This window comes from Girardinichthys multiradiatus, chromosome Y, assembly GCF_021462225.1.
Source record: "Girardinichthys multiradiatus isolate DD_20200921_A chromosome Y, DD_fGirMul_XY1, whole genome shotgun sequence".
NCBI classification, from domain to species: Eukaryota; Metazoa; Chordata; class Actinopteri; order Cyprinodontiformes; family Goodeidae; genus Girardinichthys; species Girardinichthys multiradiatus.
The window spans coordinates 23631614-23645463 of NC_061818.1; the positions used below are offsets into that span (position 1 = coordinate 23631614).

At 39.4% G+C, this 13850-nt stretch overlaps 1 protein-coding gene across 1 annotated transcript in view; it reads left to right on the top strand.

Moving 5' to 3' along the window:
- Positions 1 to 13850, top strand: part of LOC124863782 (dynein axonemal assembly factor 5-like) — a 40642-nt gene that overhangs the window by 21735 nt on the left and 5057 nt on the right. The window contains 2 exon segments of the mRNA XM_047358268.1: positions 5396 to 5543; positions 12186 to 12336. Coding sequence (XP_047214224.1) covers positions 5396 to 5543; positions 12186 to 12336 — 299 coding nt within the window.

The following is a 13850-nucleotide window of genomic DNA, read 5'->3' on the forward strand; positions in this document are numbered from 1 at the left end:
ATGAACTATGCTGCTTTGGTCTAAAAATCTTGTTAAAACACATTTAAACTTATGGTTGTACCGTTGCAAGGCACTGTTACAGGTCGAATCGGTGTGAAACCATTACTTGCACTTTTCAGTAAAAACATTTACCATAAGCTACAAAGATTTTTTTTTATGAGTATGGTCAAATTAAACCCAGACATTGAAACTGAGCTGAAGGTGGAGCAGGTTAGTATCAAGACCCAATGAAACCATGCTGTTGTAATATATTATCTAGATGTCAGGACAAGTATTGCATGGAAACGTACATAATATTAATTTGTGACTTCTGGTCCTTGTCATGTTGACTGATGCAACCCTAAAGCACTATGGATATTGAGTTTTGAGCCAGGGAATTTTCAATTTTAATTCATCAGACCACAGCTTTGTACTTATAACTTGCAAAATGCAACAGAGAGACATTTGGCATCTTTCCTTTTCAGAAGTGTAACAGACTAACATCATTTTGCTTTAATTGATTATTTAACTTTATTTGAAGATATTAGCTTTTTTCTCAAACATGAGATGGCAACTCGAGTTTGATACTCCGACTCAAGTCACACGTTGCAAAAATAAAAGTTCAGACCCAACTTAGACTTGTGCCCTGAAGACTTGAGACTTGACTTGGACTCCTGGTCTGAGTCTCAAGTCTTAGTCACAGTTTGTATCACATGTAGTGAAAGGAAGCCGATATGTGAGCTACAGATTGTAGCTGCTGCACATTTTACTGTGAAAAGACGAGCTTAGTTATTAGCCAGTGATTGTGGATTATGGGATGTTTTTGGATCATTTTCATGTTAGCTGTAGCTTCACAATAATGTCTCTCCAACTGAACGCTTCATTAAATGACTTAAATGAGTCGTTTCAGAACAAAATGAATGGATCTTACTTGACCTCCAACATGATCTTGCTGCTAAGCTAGCTGCAACATGACAGAGAAACGTCCAACTGAAAGTATCAAAATAACAGCACTTCCTGTTTGGTTCATTTAGAAGTTAAACTTATTTTCTTACCTACTACACTTCTCGCTTATTATGTTGATTATACATCAAGTTTGAACATTGTTACAATTTAGAATTGAGCACAAAGGTTTTAAATGTGGATTTAGTAAATGGTTTCCCAGTATTATTAAATATTCTCCAGCTCAGAATGATGAGAAGAAATCCCTCCAAACCCTATTGAGTACAATATATAATAAAGGAGTGGACAATATGAAGACAGGGATGAACAGGTGTTCTCTTAGTCACTACAAAGACAAAAGAGCAAATATTAAATGTGACTTTAATGTGATTTATAATGGGGTAAGGTAAGGTAAGTTTCATAAATTTTCAAAATAACATAATTCAGCCTTTTGCAGATATTTAGATAGTAAATTAGATGTTAAATGATTAAAAATAATAATAATGCACTAACTTAGGCCTAAGGACAAACAGTTAGGATTGGATTGCTAACATACAGCAATGCAGTTAGAGGTGACCTAGATTTAGGGGATTTGATGAGAAAATGTTTATTTCAGTCGTTTGGAACTTGAGACTGGGTCTTGGGGAAAAAGTGGATGGTTCAAACAATACTCTTTTGATAAAATGAAAAGGTGCTCGTTCCAGCTGCTTAAGTATATATATTATCTGTTGTTTTTGCTGTTGTAGTGTTTTTGGAGTTGTCAACCAGGTTACTGAATTTGTTGGGCAAGAAATTCCATCTTGATATAAATGACAGACTCTGTTGGCAACGTGTTGAGTTAAATTGACATAAAAGGACTACTGTTCAACTACTGTTTATAAATTAAAGAGCATAAACACATGCAAAAACACTTAAGTGTTCAAACCCACCTATTCAGAAAAAAAGCTGCACAATCATTAGCCTATTTCACAAAACATTTCTGTCATAAACCCATGAAGACACCTCTGAGCTCCCTCTGACCATTTATACATGTCAGGTGGAAATGGCGCACCACTGTGAGTTTTTGAAAAAAATATATCTGGCAGTATGGGACACATCTGTGTCATAAGTCAGCCCAAACAGTTTTTTTCGAAGCAATAATGGCGGTGGAACTCAGTGCAGTCCTATGGCTGGCTGGTCACACAAAACATACATAATCACTACATCACTTCCTTGACCCACAAATTACCTACTGGCTAATGTCCATCTGTAGTCTTTAAGGCAGATCAAACAAAACATGTATAAAATATGAAAATAATATAAATCCAAAAAACATTTATCCAAAGTGAAAATAAAGTCAGTTGTACAACATGAGGAATAGCCTCCCTTTGTAAAGCAAATTTGCAAGTGACACTGGGTGGCAACCAGACACACTATACTGCTTGCAGCCAGAAGAAGCTTCATCTTCATCTCTTTCTTGTTCTATCTTCACCATATCACATTGACTACAACCCTCTAATTCACACAAACACACAGACGCACACGGTGACAGTCCTTTCTAAAGCCATTCAGTGCTGTTTACTTCATCAAACAGCTGGAAAGATGTATGTTCCTGACCTTCTACTTCATCAAGGCAACTTAGAAGCTTAGTAAGTGTGCATCCATATTTGTTTTTGCATGGTAGAGAATGTGTCTTCTCATTTTATTTGAACATTTGAATTCTATCTTAAGCCCTTATTTAAACTTCTCTTTTGTAGATATGATCTATATTCCCTAAAAACAACTGAGGTAGACGAAAGAGCCTAATTTTAATCAGGATGTTATACAAGAGGTTTGACCTTCTTTCCAGCATCAGATGGTAGTTCTTAGACAGCTGAGATCTCAGATATTGCTGTGTCATGTTCTCAGCACAGTCCATCGTTCTTCATCTAGTGTTTGAATGTTCCATAGTATTTGATGTGGCTCTTTCCCCTCTGCGTTTAAGGTAGAAGAGTAGAAGAGTATATTTTTGCTTGTTTTTTATATTGAACTATCTTCCTTTATCTCATGCAAAAGTCCATCACACACCTCTGTTTAATGATCCTAGCCTTTAGTTGACTAACTTCTTTTAAGTACCAGGGTCTTCTGTTGTGCTTATTCTGCTTTGTCCTTTGATCCCCTTATGGAGCTGGCTCATATCCTCAGGTGGTGTCAGGATTTCCCCTGTCTCCTGTCATGCTGGTCACTGCTCAGTCCAAACAGGGCACAGGCACTTATCACCAACTATAAACACTCTGGTCACTATATATAGCTGTGTAAACATGTAGGTGGACTGCTGTTTGATAAGTGTCTGAGCATGATTGGAACTGGAAATACTTTCAGTTTGAGTTACTTTCCGGTAAAAGGTGTTTGTTTAAAACAAACATAATTTCCTCGTCAGTCTTTGTCACAGCCTGTCTCAGCAGTCTGCTGGGGACTGATTATTGTTTCTAAATAGTGGTGGAATGGGTGTGGGTTTTAGCTGCTGTGTCATTTGGTCATTTGTTCATGTACAAAACAAATTGTTGAGTTATGCCATTTTGGATTTTTCTAAAGATTACTGTGATTGAACTGATCACCTGTCTCTCAAGGTTTGATAGCTCACAGAAACATATGTTCTTGGGTTCCCCTCAAAACCCTGAACAGGAAAAGTGAATATTTAGATATATAGGAAATATAGAAATAATTTCACTTTTGAACAAGCAGTTTGCTTGGTCTTTAAGCAATATTATAGATAAATGTCGCTTTGATCATCGGTGTGGTATTTTTATGCACTATTGTTCATGAAGCCACAAATCGGGGAGGAACGTCTGCTGACAAAACAACCAGATCCAATCCTTTATTTTTCATATTAACTAATATTGTTTTAAATAAAAGAAAAAGTAAAATAGAAGTTCTCACTTCATAAAAAATGGTTTTGTGCGTCCTTGGTGTCTGGAGAGATAATATGACGGTCATTTCTGACGAGCATTGCATTCAGAAAACAAATCTATAACCCTGACAGGCTGCCACAGGTCCTGATTATTATTTTCTTCTATTATTTCAAAGATGTTAACACCAACATAGAAGGTCATTGCTATTCTTTCCATCTGCCTGCATTTTACCCACATAGCAACCTGCCATCCGTGCGCACTGCTCGGTGCTATTGCAAATTGGAACTGCCTTTGGGACTCACATGAATGACAGACTAATAATGAACGCAATTATTTGCAGCTTTAATGAGTTAATAACACTGGAGCTGTTATATAAACATATTGGCATCCACTCTTCCAATAATTTGTCAACTTGCACAGAAACATTCAGTACTGCATATTCATTGAGGCAAACTTAACTGGACAAAGATGTTTTTTATTGCGCTTCTGATCTCATAGTGCAAGTAAATAAATTTTGCTGCGCATGTTTCTGCGAATGCTGTCCAGTTTCAAGAGGCACAGACATTTTGTTTGTGCCTCTGATTGTCTCTAGACAGCGAGAGCACTAGAGACAGAAGAGAGGGAAAGATTTGTCACAGCCTCTCAGCACAATCGTGTCCAGGCTACGTGAATATCTGGTGGGACCAGATCATGACTGGGCAGTGCCGTAAAGTGGGTGGGCCAATGGCCCCCAGGCCTCATCTAATTCCAGCCAGTGGTCTATGGTGTCAATGCATTACTGTGTTGATGCATCAAGTCCAGGGAAGAAAAAATAAAATGTGAAATGCTGGGGTCAGATAAGCTTGGATGCTTCATAGATGTACAGGTAAAAAGTTTACTTACTTTCTTTTTATTATCACTGTAAGATTTTTCTGTCCAGGGTGTACCCTGCCTCTCGCCCATAGACTGCTGGAGATAGGCACCAGCTCCCTCGCAACCCACTATGGAATAAGCGGTAGAAAATGACTGACTGACTGACTTTCTTTTTATTATCACTGTAAGATTTTTCCCAAAAATCAAAATAGCTTTACAGCACGCTTATATCAACAATGCATGTTCATATGAGTTTAAATGCTTCATTAGAAAGTACAGATATATGAAAACAAAGTGTGGAATAATGTCAGTAATTACTTCCTCTCTACAGTTATCTACACAATAAAGGTGCAAAATAGGGATGCAACGATATGGAAATTTGGGCCAATATTGATATTCGATATTTGTATTGGTGTTAGGGCCAATATCTGATTTTTACCAATATTATGTATATTTCAAAATGACCACGTGACAAAACGACCACACTGCTAACATTTCTTCTCTGATTCAGTTAAACACACCATTATCCTCCACTGCTTCTCCACTCCCTAAACATATAAACAGCAGGCAACAAGATGGAAGTAAACATTGGTCGTTAATATCAGCCCAGTTTTACTAATGGGGACAATACTGATATGTTCAAAAATGACCAACATGGCAGATACCGATGTCAATGCTGATAGATCGTGCATCCCTAGTGCGAAATAAAGCAAAAAAGTAAAAATATTTGTCACCACGTTTGTATGTTATAGGTCCAGTCATTGCGGAGTTTTTGAACCAGCTGATGCCTCTTCTCTATAACTGCCTCCAGCCAAACAGAGACACGGAAATGAGGATGAGCGTTTTCACGATGCTCGCCAAGTTGCTGCTGGATGCAAAAAACACCCTGGATTCCCAGGGGTGAGGGAGACGCTTCACAGACATTAACTTTAAAACCAGGTGAAACAGTTTCTACCCCATTATCACTGCATGCAGGCATGGCGAGTGTCGACATTAGGCAATTATGTGGTACTGTCTTGTTTTTGAAGTCATTATAATAAGCACAGCTCATTATTCATCCTTCCACTGACCTTCACTTCTGCACTGCATGAATAATAATGCTGATTTTTGTGATGTCGGCTACTTTTAGTAATGTCTAAGTATAAAAAGCTGCACCTCTCCACACAGATTGTAAATAAACCCATTGCAGTGCCTTGCTGAAGTGTTCAAATAAATTAGGCTTTTTTATGTTTTGTCACATTACATCCACATACTTCAGTGTATTGTACTGGGATTCTGGACATGGACCAACATGACATAGTGAAATGTAAGAAAAATAGTGGTGTTTGTTTTTATTTTTTAAATAAAAAACCGACAAATGTAGCATGCACTCTTCTCAACCTCCTTCTGTCTAATGCTCTTAAATTAAATCCAGTGTAACTAATTGCTTTGCGAAGTTACCTCTTTAGTGAATAAAGTCCACCTGTGTGTAATTTAATCTCAGTGTGATTTTAGCCTCAGAGGTTTATTAGAGAACATTAGTGAACAAACAGCATCATGAAGACCAAGGGACCCAGCAGAAAGGTCAGGAAGTTGTGTAGAAGTCTAAAACTCGGTTGGATTATAAAACAATATTTCAAGCCGTGCACATCTAACAGAGCTCTGTTCAGTCCATCATCTGAAACGTTTGACCGTTAAACCTAGCAAGACATGGCTGTCCACCTAAACTGACAGGCCAGGGGACGGAAAACAATCAGAGAAGCATCCAATGTTCCCTTGTAACCCTGGAGGTACTACGGAGATCCACAGCTTAGGTGGGAAAATATTTTTTATATAAATATTTAATGTTGTGTACTCTCAAATTCACCTTCCAAAAGGACAATGGCAAACATACAGCTAGAGTTACAATGGCAATGGTTTAGTTCAAAGAATATGAATTTCTTAAAATGGCCCAGTCAAAGTCCAGACATAAAGCCACTTGAGAATCTAAGGCAATTTCAATTTCTTCATGTGTAAAGTTGATAGAGACATTTCCCAAATCCTTGCAGCTCTAACTATTGAATACTAATGCATGCAACACCTCACAGGTTTTTTGTAAGTTTTTGTAAAGTATTTTGTAAGTCATGCGTCCTTTTCCTTCCACTTGGTAATTTTGTACAACATTATGTTTTTTTTATCACATAAAATCCCAATCAAATACGTAGAAGTTTGTGGTTGTTACATAAAAGGTGTAAAAGGCATGGATGGCTTTGCTGTAGAAGGACAACAGCCTTCTCAGCACTAATTTAAATTGTTAACAGTAATTTAATGGTTATTGACTTATTAGGGAGCTGGGAGAGCAGGAATGTCTTGACACAGCTCACCCCTGTCCTCCCCCCTGCTCTGAGTCCCCCAGCTGAGCGGCCGCCAGCTTGGACGTCGAGCTGCAGCCTGAAAGAATGCTTTAAACGCGAGGGCCCTCTCTGGGCCCCAGCAATCATAACAGCTGCTCCTGCTCATCCAGAAGACAATCACTGCAGTGTGCGGCTAATCCTAGAGCTGCAGCCAAAAGGTTTGATTGCACTGGTTACAAACAATATTAGAAGCACAATGAAAAATAGAGCAAGGAATCTAACAAGAAAGAATATCATTGTCACTTAAACAACAAAAGGAGCTAAAATATTCTGCCAAAGAATTTGTACATTGGAAACTGCTTTCTCCTGATTTTTTTTTTTTTCCTCCTATCCATAAATGTTAATATAAAACAAAAGAGGTCTGTGTCCTTTGTGCACTCCCTGCTCAGCCACCTGCACTGTTAACTAGACTCTCTCATTCCTGAGATCTATCTCTGCTAATCATATTACCACCAAGAGACAGAAACCATGTTATACCTTCAAAAGGTTTCAAACAAATGTATAACTCACAGTGTGCGGTGCTGTGTGGTCTGTCATAACATTTCCATTCATTCTTAGCCCTCCATTCATGATTTACGGCTTGATCTTTGTTCAACAGATTGCAGGGCCACACACGCGCCGTATGTCATCGAGAGGACAATGATAGTCGTGCAGAAAAAATCAGCTCTTTGTGGTGCTCCCAAAATGATATAATGACACCTCGGTATAGAACGACCTGAAAGGGAAAGTTACATGGAGGGTCCTTTCATCCGCATGCACTCGTAATGTTTTTTTTTTCATGTGGATTTTACGTGCTGTGATTAAAAAGCTGAATATGAAAGTTAAGTACAAGAAACGAAAGTTTATACCTTCTCCCCTGGATGTGGCCGACCGAAATAATGTGCAGCTTGTAAAGAGATAAGAGCGCGCTTTCAAGTTTGTATAGACGACTAAATCAAGCTTCTTTAATTTCAAGCTTGAAGATTTACCACACAAAAGAAAGATATATTTCGAATATGGACTTCTTTACAAAACGAGACATAACAAAGCAGGTAAAATTGTGCACTTATCCATAATGACTATAATCTGTAACATATACAAGAAAATTGCTGAAATAAGACTTTCCTTCTTTGTGACACATTTTTAATCAGTTTGGAGAAAAAAGAGCTAATAAATGAACAGACAAAATTGGTCGTAATTTCTTGGATGTATTGCAGTATACATTTTTTTTCAGGATAGACAGTGCAATGACATTTTCACATTTATCGTGTTACACTAAATTCGTGGTATTTTATTAAAATCTTACGTGATAGACCAAATTGTATTTTTATGTACTGTGTTAAAATCTGAAAAGTGTGGCATGTGCATTGGTTGTGAGCTCCAGCTGCTGCAGAAGTTACTTAATCTTTAAACAAAGAGTCGTGCACTCCCTAAATCTTGCTTTTATAAAAGTGTCAACAAGAAAGTAATTGTTTGCAATTTTCCACAAGCCAAGTAAAACAAATTCTCCATCCCTGCCGTGGTGGCAGCATCACGGTGTGGGGAGGCGGGGGCATTGAAAGCTGGATGGAATTCTGGAGGAAAAGTTGCAAAGTACCTGAGACTAACCTGAAGGTGAACATTCAGGCAGGCCATGAAACATACAATTAACTGGTTTAGATCTAAGCATATACATGGGTTGGACAATGAAACTGAAACACCTGTCATTTTAGTGTGGGAGGTTTCATGGCTAAATTGGACCAGCCTGGTAGCCAGTCTTCATTGATTGCACATTGCACCAGTAAGAGCAGAGTGTGAAGGTTCAATTAGCAGGGTAAGAGCACAGTTTTGCTCAAAATATTGAAATGCAAACAACATTATGGGTGACATACTAGAGTTCAAAAGAGGACAAATTGTTGGTGGACGTCTTGCTGGCGCATCTGTGACCAAGACAGCAAGTCTTTGTGATGTATCAAGAGTCACGGTATCCAGGGTGATGTCAGCATACCACCAAGAAGGACGAACCACATCCAGCAGGATTAACTGTGGACGCAAGAGGAAGCTGTCTGAAAGGGATGTTCGGGTGCTAACCCGGATTGTATCCAAAAAACATAAAACCACGGCTGCCCAAATCACGGCAGAATTAAATGTGCACCTCAACTCTCCTGTTTCCACCAGAACTGTCCGTCAGGAGCTCCACAGGGTCAATATACACGGCCGGGCTGCTATAGCCAAACCTTTGGTCACTCATGCCAATGCCAAACGTCGGTTTCAATGGTGCAAGGAGCGCAAATCTTTGGCTGTGGACAATGTGAAACATGTATTGTTCTCTGATGAGTCCACCTTTACTGTTTTCCCCACATCCGGGAGAGTTACGGTGTGGAGAAGCCCCAAAGAAGCGGACCACCCAGACTGTTGCATGTCCAGAGTGAAGCATGGGGGTGGATCAGTGATGGTTTGGGCTGCCATATCATGGCATTCCCTTGGCCCAATACTTGTGCTAGATGGGCGCGTCACTGCCAAGGACTACCGAACCATTCTTGAGGACCATGTGCATCCAATGGTTCAAACATTGTATCCTGAAGGCGGTGCCGTGTATCAGGATGACAATGCACCAATACACACAGCAAGACTGGTGAAAGATTGGTTTGATGAACATGAAAGTGTAGTGGAACATCTCCCATGGCCTGCACAGTCACCAAATCTAAATATTATTGAGCCACTTTGGGGTGTTTTGGAGGAGCGAGTCAGGAAACGTTTTCCTCCACCAGTATCACGTAGTGACCTGGCCACTATCCTGCAAGAAGAATGGCTTAAAATCCCTCTGACCACTGTGCAGGACTTGTATATGTCATTCCCAAGAAGAATTGACGCTGTATTGGCCGCAAAAGGAGGCCCTACACCATACTAATAAATTATTGTGGTCTAAAACCAGGTGTTTCAGTTTCATTGTCAAACCCCTGTACACTTTAACAGTGGTCCAGTCAAAGTCCAGAATATGTGGCAAGACTTGAAAACTCATGTTTACAGTTGCTCTTTATCGAACCGAACTGAGCTTAAGCCATTTTGCAAAGTAGAATTGGCATAAAGTTCAGTCTTGAGATGTGGAAAGCTGGCAGAGACATACCTCAAGGACCTGCAGCTAGATGACTCTACAAACTAGGCTGGCTATATACAAAAGCACACCACACTTTTCAGATTTATATTAAAATATATATATTAAAAAACATATATTTTACTTCCACTCCACAAGTAGGTGCAACTTTATGTTATCTTGTTGTATAAAAATCTCAAGAAAAGGCATTAAAGTTTGTGGTTGAAGGTGACAAAAATGTGGAAAAGTTCTAGAGTTATTAATACTTTTGTAAGACAGGCCCTGTAGGTGTAGAGATTTATTCATGACTAAATCTAGTTATGAATGTTGGCTATATTGGCTTCCATCAAAGGAAAATCAACTAACTGCAGTGATTATAGAGTTAAACCAAATGCCCAAAGATTGCTGACCTATCAACACAATAGAGAATGCAGCAGTAATCTCTAGGTATAAATAGGCTATAGTACCAATAATGCAAAGTTGCAGGAAAATCAAAATAAAAGGAACATAAAAAGAAAACATGAATTTCAGGAGCATGTTTTTGTCACTTGAGACAAAATTACATTTACTAAATCCAGATGTGTGGGCTTCAGAACTGACTGTGGGGTTCTGACTGTGGAGGAGAAGCACAGTGTGTATGTGGGAGCTGTTTAAAAAATCTGAACATTATGCAATAAATGCTAGTATACTAGGATATTCCAAAATAGCGTCCACTGTGATGATTTCAGGGAGTCAGAAGCACAGCTGAAGTTGGACATTTCAAATATCGCTCTGGATTTTCATCCATAAGAACACAAAGATTTTGCCTGATATAAAAGTAATTGCACATTTTTTAGGATTTGTAAAAAAAAGGAAAAAAAAGAAAATACCATTCTGCAAACATCACTGGTTCAAACTGTGATATATTTGACTTTTCTGCCATGTAATCTAATGTTCAGGTCATTTAAAGGATGATAAGCTACCATGAGGTTAAGCTAAAGCTTTTATTCTCGATCTTTTGATCTCTGAAACAATGTTAAGTTCTTTGAGCATCTTTTTGTGTGCAACACAGATAGAACAAAACGGTCCCCAGTTTGTGTTTCTGTGTCTGTGCGTGTTTAGGAGTTCAACTACATGCAATCACAAAGTGCTGCTCTTCTTCACTTAAGATATAGTCTTTGCAGTTTGGAAATATGTCTTCTTTGCCCTTTGGCATCATTCCTGACAAGTTGTCAACACATTTCATGTTGAAGAAGCTTTGCTGGCAAAGTATGAATGTTCTGGCTCTATTTTTTATGCACAGTCTCCCCCTGCTGGTCCTGAAGTCCTTACAGTCTACTTTATGATGCATAAAACGTACCAGTTGGATTCTCAGTCCAGCTGAAGAGCTCAAATAGGGAGGAAATGCTGGTTGGGAGACGGAGAGAGTGCAGGTGCAGATAGTTTGATATCAGAGGGTCTAAGCCAGCATGGGAAAGGGAAGGAGACGGAAACCCAGATGTTTTGTTTTTTTTCTTTCTGTTTTTTCTTACTTTCTCCACCAGTCTGCCTTTTAGAGTGTGGGAAAATGACTGAATCACATCAGCTATGTTGCAGCAGTACATTAGTGCAAATACCTGCTGTTTGGTGCTTTTAAACATCCATGCCTTTGCAGAAGTATTTACATCCCTTAATTTTTTTCGCATATTATGTCATTTTCAGTATCTCTCTGCTGGCATGCACCAAGGATGTTTTTTTTTATATAACTCAGATTGGATGGAGAGCATCTGGGAACATTCATTTGTAAGAGTTGTCACAGATTTTCATTCGTCTGGACTTTGACTGGGCCGTTTTACCACATGAATATGCTTTGATCAGAACCACTCAGTTTCAGCTCTGGCTGTATGTTTAGGTTGTCCAACTGAAAGGTCAACCTCTTCCGCAGTCTCAAGTTTTTCGCGCCTCTTACAGGTTTTCTTCCTGTATTTAACTCATCATTTCATCGAGCTACTTTGTGTTGGTCTGTCACATAAAATCCCAATAATATACACTGAAGGTTGTTTACAACACAACCAAATGTGAAAGTCGACAGGCCACTGTGCTATATGATGTAGCCAAAATGGCTTACTGGACCGATTCAGTAATCATATGTCATTCCAGGCATTTCTGTGACAAGTCGGAGAGGTTTCTGAGTGACGTCCTGCTTCCCAACCTGGTGTGGCACGCGGGCCGGACCGCTGCCGCTGTCAGAACCTCAGCCCTCAGCTGTCTGCTGGCCTTGCTCCATGGAGGAGCCATTACACATGGACCGGTGGGTACACATGCAAACACTGTAGAAGTGACATTTATAAATCCATGATTTTAATACCAGATGTGCTGGAGGACTCACGCGCTGGAAACAAACATCATTTGTGGTCCCTTTCCAGTTAAATGGCAATCTGCAAAAACACTTTTTATTGACTCAGATGTAATGAAAAAGATACATTCCTGAAACCCTTCAGAGGTGGATTTCAGATTTTCTGTTTCATCTATTTTCCATCACTGTAAGGCATCCCACATGAGCATTTAGGAAAAACATAATGTCCCACCATCTTTCCCTCTTGGCTCTTGGAGTTGACCGCAGCAACTAGCAGGTGTACGAGGGGGCAAGTGGGTTCACATACCTTTGTCCCGAAGGAACAATGTCTGCACTGTCCTGGACTTCTGTTAAACGTAGGAACTATCGCCAAAACTTGGCCTCACACCTGCCTGCCGGATTACGTGCTGGGTTACAGTACGCACACTCATACAAACGCATGCACATCTGGCAGCACTTGTCCCTACTTTTACATGCTGACCTATCAGTCCAAACTGGATCAAGCTACTTTTTGTTTCTTAGCTGCAAGTTGGTGCAAAGACCTGGGGGACAATGAGAGCATGGGTGTGGGTGTGTGGGCGTAGGTCTGCTATCTGGTGTCACCTAAATATCCTTATAAGATTAGAAAGCCTGAAGTGTGGAGATTAAGTAAGGCCGGATGATTTTAAGACCGGATCATAAGAATGATCCGCAGAGATGAAGTAAATAACACGTCCTGACAGATGTAACCGCAGAGAGTTGTGTGTGCTATTGTTTTCCACAGGTGAATCAAGCAGCCTTTCTTTTAGAAGAACATTGTTTCCTCTCTTACTCCCTGGGAAAACAATTTACAGCTTCAGTTACACTTGGCGCTCTCAGATTGTCACTGATGTAATAGCGGACCAAACATCTGCCAAGGTTTCCTCCTCTTTTTGAATCCACTGTCCGTCCTTTTCTTCTTTTTTATTGTTTTGCCTGCCTGGTTTCGATAGCAAACACACAGGGTGACAGAGGTTTAAGTAATCACATCTCAGCTTTTGGCTAAGTTCATACAGCCTCACCTTGTTCATCCATTCATTACCTCTGTGTCTCATTTAGAGTGTGATTAAAACATTCTTTCTCACTACGCAGGGTTCCTACAAAGACGGGAAAAGTCGGGAATTTGATTTGAGTATTTTGTCTGTCCATTGGAAAAATACTAGTATTTATTTGACTTTGTGTTAAATTTTTTAGACATAGAATGGATATTGTGTTAAATTTCTTTCTTTCTTGTTTTCTTTCTTACTTGCTGCTTCTTCTTTTTTTTCCATTCTTTGTTGTGTACTTCCTTCCTTTCTTACTTCCTTCCTTCCTTCCTTGCTTTCTTCATTCCTTCTTTCTTTCTCTTCTTTGTTGTGTCCTTCCTTCATGCACTTTCTTCCTTCCTCTCTCACTCCCTCTTGCCCTTTTTTCTTCTCTGATTTGTCTTTCTTTCCTTTCTTCATTGAGTC